General features: G+C 42.5%; 1 protein-coding gene across 28 annotated transcripts in view; it reads right to left on the reverse strand.

Moving 5' to 3' along the window:
- Nucleotides 1-19,741, reverse strand: part of SLC16A9 (solute carrier family 16 member 9) — a 39,566-nt gene extending 19,825 nt beyond the window's left edge. For 2 of the 28 annotated variants that reach the window (XM_074958825.1, XM_074958824.1), the window contains exons 1-4: nucleotides 15,947-16,051; nucleotides 15,741-15,869; nucleotides 9,996-10,061; nucleotides 7,519-7,729 (exon numbers count right to left, since the gene is read on the reverse strand). In XM_074958825.1, coding sequence (XP_074814926.1) covers nucleotides 7,519-7,714 — 196 coding nt within the window. In that variant the 5' untranslated portion in view covers nucleotides 7,715-7,729; nucleotides 9,996-10,061; nucleotides 15,741-15,869; nucleotides 15,947-16,051. Of the gene's footprint in view, nucleotides 1-7,518; nucleotides 7,730-8,835; nucleotides 8,972-9,995; nucleotides 10,062-13,598; nucleotides 13,941-15,740; nucleotides 15,870-15,946; nucleotides 16,052-16,484; nucleotides 16,549-16,870; nucleotides 17,192-17,409; nucleotides 17,610-17,819; nucleotides 17,947-19,265 lie in introns of those variants that run through there. The other 26 variants (XM_074958812.1, XM_074958801.1, XM_074958799.1 and 23 more) reach the window with 26 other exon arrangements.
- Nucleotides 19,742-20,246: the final 505 nt, after the last annotated feature.

Raw genomic sequence — 20,246 nt, forward strand, 5'->3', positions numbered from 1 at the left:
TTGGGACCTGAAAAAGCAGGAAAGCTTGTTTTTCTTTTCCAGATTATGAACAAACAGGAAAATGAAGGTGAAGACTACTGTGTTAGCTGCAGAAGCCAATATTTTAAGTTTCTCATGTTGACCTGGCTGACATAGTCGATTGAATTTTTTATTTTTTTTAAATATTTCATTTAAACTATTTTACTTAAAAACAATTTTAACAAAAACAAACTTGTTTTAAAAAACTTGAATGTTTAAATCCAAAAATGCATATGCTTGTTTTGTTAAAATATTATGTTTGCTGTTGAAGAAAAATATCCAGAATACATAATGTTGTTTTAGTTAAATAAAACAATTTAAATATCTGTCTGGTGATGTTCTCCTCCTAAAACAACATGGCAAGAAAATCCTCTAAATATTAACCTGTTGAATTGGATGTAGTTCACCTCCCAGTGACTTCATAAATATCTGCTTCAATTATCTTTGGTAAATGAAATAACCAAACAATCATTCATTTTCTGATATAGCTGTAAAATTAATCTGAAAAGTTTTCAAAATAAATCACTTTAAAAATATATAGTGTGTACCTTCTAAAAATGAAATCTACATCTATCTTGGAATTGTGAAGAATATGTATTAAGGTTATAACAACCAACAAGAATGCACTTTTATGTAGAAATCCATGCTTAAATTGAGTCTTCCTGACTACTGATTTAATCATGATTTAAATCAAATCCACCCTGGCAGAAATGATATGAGAAAGAACAGGAAAAAAAATCCTCTCTTTCATTACTATCTTCATTAATCTGACCCACCATTGTAATTAATACCTGCTTGAACCTGTTTAATGAGGATGCAATGCCAGCATAGGATCTAGCCAACTTATGCAAAAATTAAGCCATTTTTATTTCTAGTGAGACATTTGCATATTAAGATGTTTCTCTGGAACTAACAGGTCTCTACAGCTTTGAAAGAACACTTCCAAATACTTCTGCTTGGGGAAGCGCAATCGGTCCCAGAATCCCTTTCACACACTGGAAAGCAGCCTACTTGTGGCCAATAGACTTTTCATTCAAAACCTATTTGAAAAGAATCTGTTAATCTTAAAATGACAAAACTTTGAGCCAAGTTCTGTTCTCAGATCTCCATTTGTAGCTTCCACGGACTACAGTTGGAGCTGTATGCATGCAATATTTGGCCTTAAATCTGTACTCATTGAAAGGTGTTTTATAAAACAAAAGTTGTAAAAAAATATGATGTGAAATCTAACAAATGGTAAAGTTATGTACTTTATACCTCAAACCACCAAGAGCATTCCACACATAAATTTACCTTGATTTAATTTGTTTGTTTTTAAAGCAACTTTATAGTCTCCTTATTCCTCTTCCACATTTAAATATAAATAAATAAATAAAAATAAAAGATGTATTCTAGTTGGTCTCTTGCACTGCAGAATACTGTGAGGTCATCTATAAAATGCTACGATGCAACATTGCACAGGCTTGGCTATTGGGTGGGGATGTTTTTTGTTTGTTTTGGGGGAGGAGTGAGATGGGTTTTTTAGAATATTGCATGGTTCTGATTTAATTTTGGTTTGTATACCAAGTGATTTAAATTTAAAAAAGTGTTTTCTTTAAAAGAGGAGGGGAGGAGTTCAGGAACATAATTAAAATTCTCACTTTTTAAACAGACATTCACAATACCCTAAATTGCTAGAACTGGGCAAAACATGACATTCCCCCACCCCGCCCCCACCCACTTCACCACCCCTTACTGAGATTAATATATTAATCTCCCTGTCAGTCAACTGAATTAAAAAACCAAGAGTAATTTCCTTCTGCATTTAAGTCTTCTTTGGATCAGCTATAAAAATAAATATGCACAGAATTAACAATAGCTTTATTGTAAAGTTTGAGTGTCATGTTTAAATATAGAAGATTTTATAAACCCTTTTCTTGGCTTGTCCACAGTTTCTAAGCTGAGCATGATAAGGGAGGTTATGACTAAGCTATGCAATGATGCCACAAAAAGAAAGACTCCCTTATTTTCACAATACTGACATGAGACATTGCCTTAATGATGTTGCCAGGATTATAGTTGAAATGGCACAAGTGGGAAACTAGGCTAATGTGAAATGCACCTCAATAAAGAGGGTGCTACCCAAGGCCCAAAGTGCTACTTGATTCCCAGTTCACCTCTTTACATGAGTCTCATGAAATGTGCAGGGTCTTGTGCAGATCCTCTGTACTGAGGTGAAGGAGTTAAAACTCACCATAATCAGCAGGTTTGAAATTTAGATTTTTTGAAAACACTGAAGCTATGAAAAAAAAAAAAACATAGACATTGCTCTTTAAAAATACTTGTTTCCTGTGCCAGTCTGAAAAACACACACACACATATTCTTATCTCAGTTACATTGGTGTACTATAATCCAATGGAGCTACACCAGATTTACACCAGTATAAATGATAATAAACCTGGTACTCATTCTCTATATAAATGAGGAAGTCTCCAAGCAGTGTGGTATGTTAAAATCACATGAAAGTAGTAATTAAATGAGAAGTTTGTCATTAACATAAGTAATAAGCAAATTTTAGTGCAAAAGTGCTGGGAAAGTAGTACTTGAAGATGTTGCTCTGAAAACCATTTGTAGAAATAAGCCTGCCATGGGTCAGATAGAAAGTGTAACCCTAATGTGTTAATACACAAACTACTCAAATGAATAATTTATAAATTATTCAAATGTTTAAATGAACAAACAATTTAAGTGCCATAACTTTTTATAAGCTTACTAGTGGTAAGCACAACTGTTAAATGAACCGCAATTTAATGAAGATAATACATTAGGAAATAAATATTTCTCCTTATTAATGGTGACATTTACCCCAGGGCCCATATAAGATTTTCTGTGCTGCTTAATCCATGTATGAGCCTTGCACTGGGGAAAAAGGAGAGGTACTGAGCTCCCATGTAGGGGACTGTCATAAATATAAAGGGAAGGGTAATCACCTTTAAAATCCCTCCTGGCCAGAGGAAAAATCCTTTCACCTGTAAAGGGTTAAGAAGCTAAAGGTAACCTCGCTGGCACCTGACCAAAATGACCAATGAGGAGACAAGATACTTTCAAAAGATGGGAGGAGGGAGAAAGACAAAGGGTCTGTGACTGTCTGTGTGATGCTTTTGCCGGGGACAGAACAGGAATGGAGCCTTAGAACTTAATAAGGAATCTAGCTAGAGATACGTTAGATTATGATTTCTTTAAATGGCTGAGAAAATAGCTGTGCTGAATAGAATGAATATTCCTGTCTGGGTGTCTTTTTTGTAACTTAAGGTTTTGCCTAGAAGGATTCTCTATGTTTTGAATCTAATTACCCTGTAAGGTATTTACCATCCTGATTTTACAGAGGTGATTCTTTTTTACTTCTATTACAAGTCTTCTTGTAAGAAAACAATGCTTTTTCATTGTTCTAAGATCCAAGGGTTTGGGTCTGTGGTCACCGATGCAAATTGGTGAGGATTTTTACCAAACCTTCCCCAGGAAGTGGGGTGCAAGGGTTGGGAGGATTTTGGGGGGAAAGACGTTCCAAACAACGCTTTCTCAGGAACCCAGATAAAGTTTGGTGGTGGCAGTGGAAGTCCAAGGGCAAAGGGTAAAATAGTTTGTACCTTGGGGAAGTTTTAACCTAAGCTGGTAAAAATAAGCTTAGGAGGTTTTCATGCAGGTCCCCACATCTGTACCCTAGAGTTCAGAGTGGGGAAGGAACCTTGACAGGGGCACAGAGAAGTTGCGATTGTATTCCAGTTCCATGACAGTCATCTCTCATATGCACATACACTCACAAGCATAGATGTGAATTTCATTCTCCTGGTCTCTGTTTAGTTCCCTGCACAACGCCAGTGTAGTCAGACTTGATGCAGAAAGCTTGAATTTCAACCCAAGGGCTAAATTTTGCCCTCAGATATATAGCAGGAATGCACATTTTTGCCAGCTTAATCCAGGAACAAATTTTGATCCTCTAGTGTTCTGTTGACTCACTGATTCAAATGATTTAACATTTTACCTAATCAAAATTGATGAGTTCATTGTCAGGTCCTGACAAGGTACAAGAAACTACCTTTTTTCCCCACTACTGAAGTAATCATCTCATCCAATGTTATGCCCAATAGACATGAGTGTAAGCCAGGTCTGTCCTGGCAAGCCATTAACACTTCAGGCGCATTCTAATTCTTTTTTTTTTTTAATAAATTATGACTTTTTTTGAAAATATGTATATGCAGTCTGAATGACCAGTGGAAAATGCCAAGGCCCTGGGATTTCAATTTCTGGAACACTGGCGTAAACAATTTGTTTTCAATCAAATATTTGTGAATACTGCACTTTGTAAAGCTATTATTATATGTTCAAAGTATAAAATATAAGAAGGGCCATTAAGCAGGCAGCATTCTCATCCTGCTCTGAAAAGAGTAAACACACTCAAAATACTGATAAACAGGGGTTTGGTGTTTTAATTCTGTTAAAAAAAAGTTAAGAGTACTAGATTATTCAATGGTAAAGTGCATTACAAGACCTCTTTCCCATTTATTTTATGATGTCACAGAAATTTCGAGACTCTGTAAAATGTAGTACTGGTGATTTGTTTTGTACCAAGGCAGAGGGAGTCAAAGGGTTTAGTACAGAGGTGGGCAAACTACGGCTCAGGGGCTGCATCCGGCCCTTCAGACATTTTAATCTGGCCCTTGAGCTCCCGTTGTGGGGCAGGCTCCAGGGCTTTCCCTGCTCCGGTGCTCCAGTTAGGGAGTGGGGTCAGGGGCTTGCCCCGCTCCACACAGCTCTTGGAAGCAGTAGCATGTCCCACCTCCAGCTCCTACACATGGGGGCAGCCAGGTGGCTCCACATGCTGCTCCACCCCAAGCACTGCCTCCACAGCCCCCATTGGCTGGGAACTGTGGCCAATGGGAGCTGCAGAGGTGGCACCTGCAGACGGGGCAGCGTGAAGAGCTGCCTGGCCGTGCCTCCACACAGGAGCAGGAGGGAGGACATGCTGCTGCTTCTGGGAGCTGCTTGAGGTAAGTGCCACCTGGAGCCTGCACCCCTGGCCCCCTCCTGCGCCCCAACCCCCTGCCCCAACCCTGATCCCCCTCCCACGCTCCTGCACCCCCAACCCCTCATCCCCACCCAGAGCCTGCATCCCAACCTCCTCCCACACCCTGAACTCATTTCTGGCCCTATCCCAGAGCCCACACCTCCAGTCGGAGTCCTCACCCCTCCCACACCCCAACCCCCAATTTCGTGAGCATTCATGGCCCACCATACAGTTTCCATACCCAGATGCGGCCCTTGGGTCAAAAAGTTTGCCCACCCCGGTTTAGTAGCTGGCAAGAAATGAGAGAAGGATTAGATAGATGTAAAAGGAAGTTGGGGCTTTTCTCACAGAGGAGGGTTTGGCTGATGGTGGTAGTGAGACAAGGAGCTTTGGTCACAGAGGTAAAGGTAGAAAGAACATCTCTCTCATTTACTCCCCTCACACAAGTTTCATTTAGGCCTCAATCCTTCAACACACTGAGGAGCTCCCAGGGAGGTGCTGAACACACCTAAGGCCAATATTTAAGCACCACTGGCATTCACAAAACCACTGATCAGCTGCCACCTAAGCCTGGAAGCACTTGAAGCTTCCACTGGTAAAGTCCCATAGGAGCCTAAATTTTTGCCACTGAGCCACCTAAATCCTGACAGCACTGAGTTGCTCAGCACTTAACTCATGCCTAAACCACAGCAGGATTCACAAGTTAGGGGTTTCCCCTGCCCTGATTAGCTTGCCTGCAGGGCTGGATCCAGTAGGCATGTTCAGAGCACACTTAACATGAAAGATGGGGAGGTGGGGGAGCCCTCTTTTACCCAGCAGTCCAGAAGGTTAGAGCACTCACTCAGGGGGGTGGGATACTGGGGTTCAAATCCCTATGTGCCTGATGTGGAACAGAGATTCAAATCTAGGTCTTCCCCCACCTCGGTGAGTGCCTAGTCACTGAGCTATAGAGTCACTCACCATCTCTCTCTCTCTGACCCCAAGAATATTTAATTATTATACAAAGTGGAACAGCTTCAACACCAGGAGAGGTTGCGGAGACCTTCCCCATAATATTGTATAGCCCAGTTATAAGAGCACTCTTCTGGGCTGGAGTGGGGAGGGAGGAGAAGAGAAGAGATTGTGTAGAGAGGAGGAGAAAGTGGCAGTGGTACCAAAGAACATAACCCAGGCCATTCCCTCACTTCTGGAGAGGGTTCATGGCTGTGAATCCCAAGTAGAGAGAAGTACCTCCCTCTGACCCAGATTTAGGCCACACTTCTCCTCAGCCTCTCTTTCTAGCTAGTTTAGGCAGCTCCCCACTCAGCATGCTGGCTTCTATTCATCCCTTTTTTAAGGTCTAACTCTTCCCAGGCACTGTATGGGGTGCTTTGGCACCTAACTTGGTGTTAGGAGCAGGGTACTTAACCGAATACAAGTTAGCCATAACATCAAGCATTGCAATGCCTACATCCCACTTATGAATCTAACCCTGAAAGTACAAGACCCTTATTACAAATAATCACACTTGGTTACAGAACTTATTTCTTCCTTCTTTCTTGCAAAGGAGGCTTTGCTCGGAGTTTTGCTGTCACAGACAGATATGACGGTTTTCATGAAGTGGAATCTGCTGATGGAAATAATGAAGATTTGCCTTGGATATAGTGTGCAAAAATTTCAGTTTCGATGTATGAATCTTTGGATAGTGAAAACTAGCAAATGTTACACAGCTCTATAAGGGGTGTTCAGTATTACAGTCATACAGCAGCACTGTTATTTCACCTATAGACATCCCAGGAAATATTCTATCACACAAGATCCAGCTGTTCCTCTTGGAATGATGAGCTCCTTATTGAAGAAAGGCTCCACATTACTGAAGTTACTGCAGTCATTTATATATGCCTTTCCCAACTTCAGTGGGAGTTTTTCCTTGAGTAAAGAAAGTGGAGCTGCCAGTTCCATATCTCAAGCTAGAAAAATGACTAACTAGTTCCTTAATTGCTCTCTCCTTGTGATCCAACAAATCAAGATAATGGTTATTTGTTCTCCTTTCAGCAAAACAACAGCAAAATAATAATAATGAAAGATCTGTGCTCCCCCCAAGCTCTTATTTTTTGTTCACAGTATAAATTAGGATTCACAGAAGCAATTTCTCTCAGCTATTTTTAGTTTGCTAAAGTAAGTTATTTTGGATTTATCCTTAGGACAACAACATTCTTAGTGGCAAGTTCCTCTTTGTTAAACTGACATTGTACTTTGTTGTGCATTAAAAAAGTAAAATGCAAAAATGTAGTTATGCCATGTAGCATGCCATTAACCACCTTGGATTAAGGCAAAATACAGTATGGAAGTTCTTTCTAGATTCCCATTCTTAAATTAATCATTTAGTGCATTTTAAAAGCATAAATAGATTTAACAGCTATTAAAATATGAAGAAAGCATGTCATTTACAAATATATATTGCTTTGAGACTTACTGGCAAGTAATCCAACTCCACTTGCAAGGGATCCAATCCAAGCAGTCTTTCCTTTCCCCTCTCCAAAAGTATCCAGCCATTCTAGATACAAGACTCCAACTGCTAATGGAGACCCATAACAGAAGAACTGAGTAAAGAAGGAAACAAGGACAATCACCCAGCCCCATCCACCATCTGGCGACTTCAGCAATACCATTTTCTAGTGCCGGCTCTGTACAAAGCAGAGAACAAACAAAACATACAATAGAAAATATGAACTAGTCCATTTCTCAAATGCGGCCACCATGGCATTATGTAGCCACCAGGGGCTTTTCGTGCAGCCACTACAGCCTCCTGGGCAGTGATGGGGAGGGACAAAACATAGGCTCCTCCCACTCCCTCCTTGTTGCTCCTGGATGCACCACCCCTGGAGAGAGGTGGGACATAACACTGCAGGAGCGAGGGGAGTTCTTGCCCCATGTTGGGGGGAGGGGGTTTGGATGGCAGGCTCCAGTAGGAACTTCAGGAACCTGGGACTTCAGGAACCTGAACTTGCAGCCCCGGGGTCCAACTGTGGGGCAGCGGGTGTTGACCCGTGCCCCTTCCCTCCTGTTGGCTCTAGCCATGCAGCCCTGGACTCCAGCTGTGGAGCTTCAGCCTCCAACCCCTGGTTCCAGCTGCATGGCAGCAGGTGCTGGCTCCCAGGGCTCCAGCCACACAGTAGCAGGTGCTGGCCACAGGGACCGACCCCCGGCCCCGGCCACAGGGCAGCGGGCTCCAAGCATGGGGCTTTGGGTACTAACTCCTGGGTTTGGCCACAGGGCAGCAGGTGCTGACCCCCAGCTCTGGCCGCAGAGCTTCATTCGGCCTCTGCCCCCCAGTTCCAGCTGTGCGGTGGCAGGCGCTGGCCCCGGGCTCCAGCCATGCAGCCCTAGCCCCTGGTGCTGATCAAGCTTCAAACACTCCTTGGCATTTCTTATAAAACATGCACGAGATGTAATAATACACAAAATGTCAGTGATAAGCCATACATTATATACATATGTCACTTTTTTTTTTAAATTATTCTTCAACCTGGTGGTGCCTTAGTTACCATAAATCCAATTGTACAGGGCTCAGGAGGAGGGAAAAATTAATAAAGATAGAACTGTTCCAAAAACAAACTAGCTTTCTGAAAATAATTTTTAAAAAGTGTCACAGATTTGAATCTAACATTTTGGGGCTAGAAATGAGTACTCGGCCCTTATGGAAAGTGGGATAATTTCACTTTCCAGTGGCATAGGGTTCACTTTTTAACCCATGCAACACCATGAAGCATCAGACACTAACGATACTTACGTATACAAAATGGGTCATGCAGCCCCAGACTGAATCTTGCCCACCCTAGACCTCAGGAGGTGTAATTGTGTGGGAGGGATATTCCATATTTGGGGCAGAAGTAATAGTAGAACTGGAAACAGCCCTCTGTTCGTTCCTGCAGACGAAATGACATCTACAGCACTGGAACCATCAAAACCACCACCTTAACTTTATTCCTTTTATGTGCATTGGGAGTCTCACAACCAGCAGGTGTAAGTTTCCTAAATTGCATATAAATGCTATATGTACCGGAAAAAACTTGATCATGATTGAATATAAGTTTCCTAAGACCTCCCTCAGAGCTGCCACACTATGCAGAGGTCTTAAGATGCACATCTTAAGTATTTTGGGAAGGGTACATCTGAGTTGTGTAGGCTTCCTGAACTCCAGAACAGCTAGCTATACATTTAGCAGCCCTGCAAGATTCCTAATGTAGGAAAATTCCTTTTAGTAACTGATTGCCCACAGCTGACCAAAAGCACAATCCATCCTCCCCTAGGCCAACAAGTATAAAATTCGGAGTTTCCAGGCTAAGCTATTTTAGAGTCATGAAGAGTGACTAGATAAATCACTACAGAGGTGACTAGGAGAAGTAATGTGTCCCAGTAGGTAGTGCCTGGGACTGGTATGCAGGAAAGCCTAGGTTCTAATCCTTCCATGTGTGACCCTGGGCAAGTCACTTCACCACTCTGTGCCTCAGTTTTCCCATTGTAAAATGGTCATAATGATACTGATCTCCTTTGTAAAGTGCTTTCAGATCTACGTACACATTGCCTAAGTAGAACTAGGTATTAAGTTTAAATCACTGGGAAGAAGGTTGCTGTGATACTGTTCTAGCCAAGTAAGAAACAAAAACAGCAGCAGAGAAGAAATTTAGAGCATGTCTGCAAATCAAGCAACATGGAAAATGTATACTTTTTCCTTCTCCATTAAAATTCAAAGATATTTTACAAAAATAATTTAAAAAAAAAGAAAAAATTTAAATGCTAAGAATTACATACCTCAAGTGAAAATTCAATTAAGAAATACATTATGGAAAGCTCCAAGAGAAAAGTCAATATTTTTACAAATGTTCATTACTGAGACATGGAAAATGGTGGGACTAGAGATGCAATTGATTTAAGAAGTACACTACTTACAGAAGATGATCTAGACTCCTTCAACCTTCTAGAATATATAACTCCAGTTCCACTGGGTAATTCTACCTGTGGGGAAAATATTCGATAAAAAAAAAGTTCTTCTGCACGCACAGCCAATAGCTATCATAGTAAAACAAACATGAAAGTCTGAAGGCTTGATCCTTTTTTTAAAAAAACACTAATAGGAACGTCAAAACTTAGAGTGGAGAAACACTAGCCCTCTCTTGATCAATTAGGGGCTGACAGCAACCTTGGACCCAAGAAGAGCAAAAATACAGGCCAACAAACATAAAACAAACTTTGACCCTCTAGGGCTCTTTGGGAATGATTTACAGGGTTATAAGAGGACAGACTGTCTTAAGAATATATTACTATCAGTTATAAATCAAGGACTTTGTTTCCTTGTATTAAGTTTCTCTCGTAATTTCTTGTTAGTAAGTTTCTCTTGATACATTAGCTGCTATCAACTCTATATTATTTGAATGCAGATGCATTATCATATAATCTAAGACAATGCAGTTTTGATCAACAGCATTTAAAAATATACACATTTTCTGTCGTCAGAACCCTTCAAATTATATAAAATGGGACCTTCTCATTTCTGCAAAAGATTACACACACAACTACTGAAGGGTTTGTAGAAATCCTCTTGTATTAAGATACCATCCATGATTTGCATTTTTGTGCTCATCACAAACAACAAGTGGTGCATATTGCAATATTTTCAAGAAAGGATGCTTTGCAGACACAAAAACAGGGAAGTGCTCAGAAAACTAATAAACTAGAAGTGCACTTAAAAATATGGTTAAAATATCTATTCTGCTTTGTTCGCTAACAATTCATACCACAAACAATATTTTTCTACAATGAATATTTTTCCCTACATTTTAGCTGCGGTGTCAAGCCTTTAATTTCTATTGTGTTGAAGCTCAGAAACTTGGCATACAGGCTCAGCAAAAATTGTTTAAATCAGTTCTTGTTCCAGACATTAAAGAAAAAAAAATGTCTTGGTCATAAGTGTTTTGTCATGCTCTAATTGAAAAAGGACGGGGGGGGGGGGGGAGAAAAGGATTAAAAACCTGGATTAGGTATTCAGCTGGAGTAAATCTGCATAACTCCAGTGACTTTAATGCAACTATGCCAATTTATACCAGCTGACAATTTGGCAGCACTTACTTTGCACAGTGAAGATATCTTTTGCTTTCTTTTTTGGTAATTAAAATTAAAGCTACTTAATATAGGCACATTATTCTGTTTCCTAAACATACCTTTTACATTGCACTTAAACTGAGATCAGTGATAGCGAACATCCTATCATTTACATAATAGTTCCATTCACATATTAGATTTCTTTACTAAATAAGACAAAGATATTATGTTGATTTACTATTTTTACCAAGCACAATCAAAGCCTCTAGCAAACTTTATTATGCCATAGTCACAAGCTGAAAGTCTCCATTGATAAGCCTGATTTTGTCCTCATCCTAAAATGCTCGAGTCATTTCTATTTAAAATTTTGTGTTGTCTAAGCAACAGATATTTTTGGTATCTGATCTGAGGTAATCTGGATACACTATTTTTGAGATAGGGAACTTATGAAAAAAAAAATAGATGTTAGAAGAAACTGCCAAACTTTAAAAAACAGCTTGTTCAAGAAAACTTCAAATGTAGTTTATTTGAAAGGTCTTGCTGAGATCAAGAGCACAGGACTAACTTTAAGAGTGTGCAGCCATACTTGTGAAGTTACTCATGGTTGAATTGGAATCAGAATGTTTCGTTGGGCTCTAGCTGACTTTTAATGAATGCCAAATGACACAAATTTTAGAGTAGCAGCCGTGTTAGTCTGTATTCGCAAAAAGAAAAGGAGCACTTGTGGCACCTTAGACTCCAAGGTGCCACAAGTACTCCTTTTTCTTTTTGCAAATGACACAAAGACACCTATTTTTTAAAATTAAGTCTTTGGTCCTTTTCCTTGAAAAAAGGAAACAGCCTTCAAAGTCTAAACATATTAGGGGAAAGTTTGTCAGTGATTACTTTGAAACAAAACAAAAAAACAAAGCTCTTCCTTGCCATTCTCACAAGCTGCGCTCTTACCCAATACACCCCAGCCACTGACAGCCAGAGCTTTACCTCAATTACCAGTTGCTAGCATCTTCTCCAGTCACCACACTGTATAGATGGGGACAGGCAACAATGGAATTTTCATTCTTAGTGCAGTCTCCTCCGATACCTACTCCTGCCATCAGTGCTACCATGAGAAACCCCCATTACCTAAGCCAGCAAAGGTTCCCTTCACTCTTCCTTGAAGAAATAAAGTCCCATTGACAAGAATAGGAGTTGTGGCACCTTAGAGACGAACAAATTTATTTGAGCATAAGCTTTTGTGAGCTACAGCTCACTTCATCGGATGCATTCAGTGGAAAATACAGTGGGGAGATGTATACACACAGAGAACATGAAACAATGGGTGTTACCATACACACTGTAACAAGAGTATCAGGTAAGGTGAGCTATTACCAGCAGGAGAGCGGGGGGGAAGTCGGGGACTTTTTGTAGTGATAATCAAGGTGGGCCATTTCCAGCAGTTGACAAGAACATCTGAGGAATAACAGAATGCCACTAGCCATCACATTCAGCCCCCAACTAAAATCTCTCCAACGCATCATCGAGGATCTACAACCTATCCTGAAGGACGACCCATCATTCTCACAGATCTTGGGAGACAGGCCAGTCCTCACTTACAGACAACCCCCCAACCTGAAGCAAATACTCACCAGCAACCACACAACAAAAACACGAACCCAGGAACCTATCCTTGCAACAAAGTCAGTTGCTAATTGTGTCCACATATCTATTCAAGGGACACCATCATAGGGCCTAATCACATCAGCCACACTATCAGAGGCTCATTCACCTGCACATCTACCAAGGTGATATATGCCATCATGTGCCAGCAATGCCCCTCTGCCATGTACATTGGTCAAACTGGACAGTCTCTACGTGAAAGAATAAATGGACACAAATCAGACGTCAAGAAGTATAACATTCAAAAACCAGTCAGAGAACACTTCACTCTCTTTAGTCACTTGATTACAACCTAAAAGTGGCAATTCTTCAACAAAAAAACTTCAGAAAACAGACTCCAATGAGAGACTGCTGAATTGGAATTAATTTGCAAACTGGATACAATTAACTTAGGCTTGAATAGAGACTGGGAGTGGATGGGTCATTACACAAAGTAAAACTATTCCCCCCCCCCACCCCACACACACACACAGTTCCTCAGATGTTCTTGTCAACTGCTGGAAATGGCCCACCTTGATTATCACTACAAAAGGTTGTCCCCTCCCCAGCTCTCCTGTTGGTAATAGCTCACCTTACCTGATCACTCTCCTTACAGTGTGTATGGTAACACCCATTGTTTCATGTTCTCTGTGTATATACATCTCCCCACTGTATTTTCCACTGAATGCATCCGATGAAGTGAGCTGTAGCTCACAAAAGCTTATGCTCAAATAAATTTGTTTGTCTCTAAGGTGCCACAAGTCCTCCTTTTCTATTTCCCTAGTGACTCCTTTAGATCTATAGAGCTCCTAAACTCACCTTGGCTTCTCCCTTATCATCAGCTCAGAGCACCTGAAGTGTTTCCAAGTTCTGCAGGAATCACCAGACACTGGCAGCTCCTGCAGTCATTCTGGCTCCCTAGTCAGCTTCCTTGGAGTTATTCATTCCCTATCTTGATTTCCACAGCAGTTCTAGACTTGTCTTCCTGCTGTTTTTTTTTTTTTTAAGTTTGCAGCAGCTGCTGAAGCATTTGTAGAGTTTGCATCAGGCCCATTGTTTCAGCAGACAGAATAAGCAGATCTGCAGAGCATCAATATAAGAGTCAAAGTATGGAGTCTGTTTGAGTAGTGATACGCTGGGGAGCCAAGTCATGAAGCCTGGCTGGGAAGCAAAAAAGACCACACAAAATTAAGCTCCAGAGGATTCCCTAGTTCCCTGGCTGCCTGAATATCAGTCTTCTGCAGATGTTAGGACTCAGTAGGCTATCTTGCTCCTTGTCTCCCAAGGTATAAAAGCATTTTTTAAAATGTGTGTAATATACACAAAAAAAATTATAGATTAATTCAATTTTTAAAAATTGAATTAATGTTAGGAATACATCTCAGTAATTTAAGGGCAAAAACAACCTTACAAGAACACTGCAATCATCAAAAAGCCATTAGAAAAACTTAAAAAAAAAAATCAATGTTAAGGGTAAATTTAAAAGAAATCCAATCACTTAAAGTATGGAAATACAGTAGTTTAAGTACTTTAACTGTGTATCTTAAACTTTACATTTAGCGGAATTAGCGTTAGAATTTCCCATTATGTAAAATATTAACCCAGTAATCATAAATTTTAACAGCCACAGGAGACCCAAAGAAGAATATGTTTCATAAAAGCTTTATGAAATCTATAGTTTGCTGTTGTGACATCTTACATTTGGAGACAAAACCAAGTTCGCAGAGGTTTAAAATGTAATATTGAAAATGTGCACCACAGGGGACTGGCTTTGTAATTTGCTTCATCACAACTCGAACTTCATTTAATCCAGTGCTTTTATCTATATAAATATATATGAATGAACTGGGCCTAATAAAGTGCATATATTAGGTACGTTAACTCTAAGTACAAGGATGCCTGTATGTGGAACATAGCATCTTAATCAAGAAAAGGGAATAATTGCCTTCAATTTACTATTTGTCTAGCTACGAATTTGTAAAGTATATTTTTTCTGTTGACAGCATATGGCTGCAAAGTAAGCAGAGGTCAGCATAACAAGTGCATGATTAAAACTAAGGATATGTCTTCACTACCTGCCGGATTGGCGGGCAGCGATCGATCCAGTGGGGATTTATCGCGTCTAGTCTAGACGCGATAAATCAATCCCTGAGCGCTCTCCCATTGCCTGCTGTACTCCAGGGCCACAAAAGGCGTAGGCAGAGTCGACCAGAGAGCGGCAGCAGTCAACTCACCGTGGTGAAGACACCACGGTAAGTGGATCTAAGTACTTAGCTGACGTTGCATAACTTAGATCAATTTCCCACCATCAGTGTATACCAAGGCTAAGTCATTCCATGTTTGCAGGGCACTGGTATGGAGTTAAGAGAATATGAGTACCTTAGTTATATTTTCATACTTTCAAATGGTAGAGGTTTCTCTGAAGTTTTATTATAACTCTGAATTTCTAATTATTCCTTAATTACAACATTTTTGTAGTTTTTACTCTAAAGTTACTCATATGCACTTTCTATCTTCGCTTCAGCTTACAATTTTTATATTTAAACTTCCATAAATTTCACTTTTACCCCCTCCACTCTCTCTTGGCTTTCTCTTTGATAAGTAAGCTCTGAGGTTCAAGAAAAAGTAAATATTTTCTTCCACTACATTTTTCTGTAAAAGAAAATCATCACCAAATGAATCAAGGATTTACACTCCAATTACCATATAATAATTTTCTTGCACAAACTACATCTACATGTTCTTAGATGAGCTGACCTCCGATACATCAGTCTGCTAAGTATAACCAATTATAACCATTTTCAAATTCTGATCACTCCACAAACAGGTGAAAACAACAGTCAGAAATAGGCTACTATTAAAAATAATTTTTGAAACCATATGTATTAAGTATGGTCCCTCAACTTCCTTTAATAGTAGATGTCAGTTGCAAAGGTCAAAAGATGACAGCTGTAGCCTTACATATCAGAGTCCATATCTGCTCCTTCTGTTGTCAGTTCTCTCAACAAGTGCACAGGTCTCTGTCCGTTTCCTTTTCTATGAATTGATGCAATGTTTTATAACCACCAATTCTCATGATCTTCTTCCTTGCTGGTACAGAGAACAAAAATTACATGACCTACCCCAAATCCAGTTTTGGATAACTGTTTGCACAAAGAGACACACACCTAGCAATCATTAAGAAGCAAGTCTCCCCTCAGATTGCTTAGTTCCCAGATTCTTCTTGTCAGGGATGTTACATCCCTAATGTGACATCTTGGAAGAAAATTGTTGTTGTTCAGTTCAGTCTATCCCATTCAACAATAAACAGAAACTAGACACAAGGCGCTCTTGGTTCCCCCACACAGAGTGTTGAAAGATATTGAAATGAACTGGATTTTTTGCTGCACAAGCTTTGTAAAACATAATGCTTCCAGTTTTCAGCTATCATTCATTAACCAAGCAGAAGCAATTATGAAATTGCCAAACGCATTACTCCAAATCTAACACCAGCACAAATTCTTTATCACACTGATTTACAGCAGTAATACGTCAGTGAACAGTAAAAATACCATGCTATTACTGTACTAATGTGCTACCTAGAAATAAGAAAATATATAAAATAATAGTCCACACTTTTGTAGCTTCTTGCATCAGAAGACTTAATGCTTCAGAAACTTTAATGAAACCTAATAACACCCCATGCAAGGGAAGAATTAAACTTACTTTTATAACAAATTATGGAAAATCTCTATTGCAGTAGGGCCTGGAGCTGGCTGGCCTCTGTGCACTATATGCAAGACATTATAAAAACATATCAGAAACGTCAGTCCTATAAGTGGGGTAAACTGAGGCACTGTGCTAGAAAATGCTTTATCCAAAGTCCAACAGCAAGCTGGGGGCAGAACCAGCAACTGAATCGAGGAATCCTGAATCCAAGTTCCTTCTTCTAACCATTAGTGACTAGCACTTTCCTTATTTAGGGCACACTTTTACTTCACAAAAGCCCCTCAGATTAGGCTAGTAAAAGCCAATAGAAGAGAAGTTTACACCCAATCAACTGTGCAAAGACAGACTCCTTATGACTGCATTTAACAAATCCAAAACACTACCTCAAAAAGCGCTGTAACGGCCTCATTTCAACCCCCCAAACTCGGGGGCACCCTGAGTTTCGCCTCTCTCTCGTCCGTCACACAGCATCACTGCTGCTAGTGCACGCCCGGCTCGGACACTCACAAGCTCCCCGAGATGAGCCCAGCACGGGGCGGCCGCCTTCAGCCACCCCTTGCCCTGTGCAATACAACGCGGGGTCACCCAGTAGGGCTCGCCTAGGAAGCGCCCCGCACGCCAGGGCGGACAGGGCATCTCTGTGCCCGGCCTGGGAGGGCCGGCGGTGCTGCAGCTGGTCCCGGCTGGCTCCGAGGCAGGGGTGGGCGCGCGCTCGGACGGGGGGGGGGGGCCCGAGCCGGGGCGCGCGGCAGGGGCTCGCGGAGCGGGCCCGCTACCCCCTGCCCCGGGAGCTGCCCGGTAGCGCCGCGAGGCTCCCGCCGCACACCCCTCAGCGAGGCTCTGCAAGCCCCGGGCACTAGGGCAGCGGCGATGCCGCCATCGCCGCTCCCCCGCCCCCGGGCACCAGCCCCGCCCGCGTTACCTGCGGTCCCCCCGGGTGCAGCCGGCAGCGCACCGGGGACGCGGCACAGCCCGGCACTGGCTGCTGACAGCGGGGCAGCCGCCGCCTATTTATGGCTTTGGGCGAGCGGCTGCCCCTGCGCGTTCCGGGCAGGGGCCGCTGCTCCGCGCGGGGCCGGACAGCCGGGCTGGTCCGAACCGGTTGGAACTAAGGAAGAAGGCGGAGGCGGGCGGTAGGGGCGCTGCTGCCGCCGCCGCCGCCCGCCCGCCCGCCCCGGGGCGCGGAGAGCTGCCGGCAAGAGAGCCCTGTGCCGGGCTGAGCGCTCCGGCGGGGTGCGCCCTCCCTGGGCGCGCCTCAGCTGCTCCCTGCCTCCCAGCGCTAAACGCTGCCACCCGCCAGGAGACGCCACAGGGTGGCTCGAGCCCGCTCACCGGGTTTTGCCTCCCTCAGCCCCCGCCCCTCACAGGTGGGAAACGGCCTCCCCTGAACTCATCCAGCAGCGAAGCTTAAGGCATCGTGAAAGTCTTGAATTGTTTCAACGCAACAACCACCACGCAGCCCCCGCTTCTCAGGGGGTCGGGGGGGGTGGAGGCTTCTGGGAGGGTGACCAGACCTCCCCCTATTATCAGGAAAATAGGTAGCATATTATCAGGACATCCCCGTCCCCTCTTAGCGAGGTTCTTTAAACGTCATCAGTGCAGCTTTGTTGCACACTCAGGCCATGTCTACACTAGGGAATTTTCTCAACATTCCCCAGAGCTCCTGTTCAGCTCCACTAACGTTAGCATGGTTGGGTGCCTAAATGCAGATTGGCAGCTAGTAGCCTCCTCCTTTTTATCACCACGTCACTTCGAGCAAGATTACATGCTTAAAGTGCTAGTGCCAAGCAATGGTCCATCAGCTGGTAGAGTTAAACCTATGTTAGCAAAGATATAAGTACAATTTTTAGAAATCTTCCCTAATACTTTGGTTATAGCAGTGGCGTGTTGTGACCACTGCTTATCATGGTGACAAGTACAGTTTCATTATGTCTCATGCTGGCTCATCCATTTGTTCTAGCCACTTGTCTCTAGTCTTAGACTATAAACTCTTAAGGGCAAGGGCCATCTCTTTGTGATTATGTTTGCACAGGGGTAGCAGAATGGGGGGGGAGAAGAGGAGGTGCAACAGAAGTTTGCACCCCCCTCAATGGAAATAGTGCGCATGCATGGTTCTTTAGTCAGTTGTTTCACACACTCAAGCTAGGCAAAGCGTTGTGGCTGCTGGGGGTGGAGGAGAGAGCAGGATGCAGAGGATGTGGAGTGGCTTCCACAGTGTCTGGGAAAGGGCAAAGGAGAGTGAAGAACTGGGGTGATTGGACAAGGGCCAGGAGTAGCTATCCCTGCAGAGAGATACACAATCTGTCAGGACTCTCATTCACAGCCTGGAGCTTGCTGCTACTCCTCCCCAGCATCTCCCCTTGCAGATCACTCACCCTGACATTTTGACTTCCTCATGCAGGCACTGACTTGCCCTGCTCCCCATACTTTGTATGTTTAGGTTTTAGCATGCAGTTCCATGCTCCTAGGCAAAGTGAACATCCATGCCTCTGTTTATACAGTTTCTATAGTTCCTAGCATAATTGGGCTAGAGCCTCCAGGCACTACAGTAAAAAAAAATAATAATAATTTACTCAGAGAGGGAAATTTCATTAATTCCTAAACCCTCAGAGCAGGGTAGTTAAGTATTCCAATCAAGGCATACTCCTCATGTTAATACTTGTAAGGGTTAGTGAACTTTTAAAGGCCTTTTTAGTTTAGATCAAGTTAAAGTGCTTCACAGTGTCTCCAGCATTCAAATCTGCTCTAGATTGAGCAGTGTGACAGGGTGCAACTCACCACACTAGTGTTTCCTGCTGGTCATCTTACAGATCAGCTCCACAGGTTAGTATGCTGACACTCAGTGATCTCTCACCCGCTGTCACTTCTGCTCCTGGACCCGTAGCACTCCAAGGACTGTGGCATCCTCTTCAGAGCACAGCCCTCAGGCTGTGCCACACTCTGTGCTCCTGCCTTCTGGGGAACATTACTGCAGTCCAGCCACTTCCTCAGTGGTAAGTTGTCCCAGGCCCACCCACTACTCCAGGTCCCAGGCCAGGGATCCTCTAGATAGCAGCCTCTGTAGATACTGCATCCCCTCCAACCTCTCAGGCTACTTCCCTGGGCTATTTCCCCACAGCCTCAGTACCTTCTCCATCCTTATCTCCAAACCTGAGCATGCAAGTCTTAGCAGTCAGCCATGGGCTTGCTCTCATGCCCCTGATCCTGCCCAGCATGGCTCTGTCCAAGGTGCTAGTATTCTTCCTCCTGCAAGGCAGATAACCAATCCTCTCTCCTCAAGCTCCAGGGAGCAACTGAAGCTACTCTACCCTGCAGCCCTTCTTATCTGGGCCTGTGTGGCTGTGATTGGCTGCTCCTCACAACCCCTCTCTAATTGGTTGCCTCCTGCACAGCCCCTTTAGGGCTCTATTAACCCCTTATGGGCCAATATGGGGCAGCCACCTCATCACAAGCAGGAACTGTTAAGGTCCAATGCCAGATACTGTCTTATTTCTTTGCTCAATTTATGGCTTGGAGCACAAAAAACCTAACAAACTTCTAGTATGCGTACATGAAAAAAAATTGAATGGTAATAATTTCAAAACTACTGATGTGTTTTTTAAAACTTGTTTCCTGGATTGATTTGTTTCCTAGATTTAGTTCTACAAAAACAGCCACTTATGAACTAAATTGGTTCAGTCATTGTTGAGTTTTATATATACAAAATTTCTGATTACAGTTTATTTTAAAAAAAAGGGTTTGCTTTTGAATTTTGCTGAA

The sequence above is a fragment of the Natator depressus genome, chromosome 7, assembly GCF_965152275.1.
Source record: "Natator depressus isolate rNatDep1 chromosome 7, rNatDep2.hap1, whole genome shotgun sequence".
Classification (NCBI taxonomy): Eukaryota; Metazoa; Chordata; order Testudines; family Cheloniidae; genus Natator; species Natator depressus.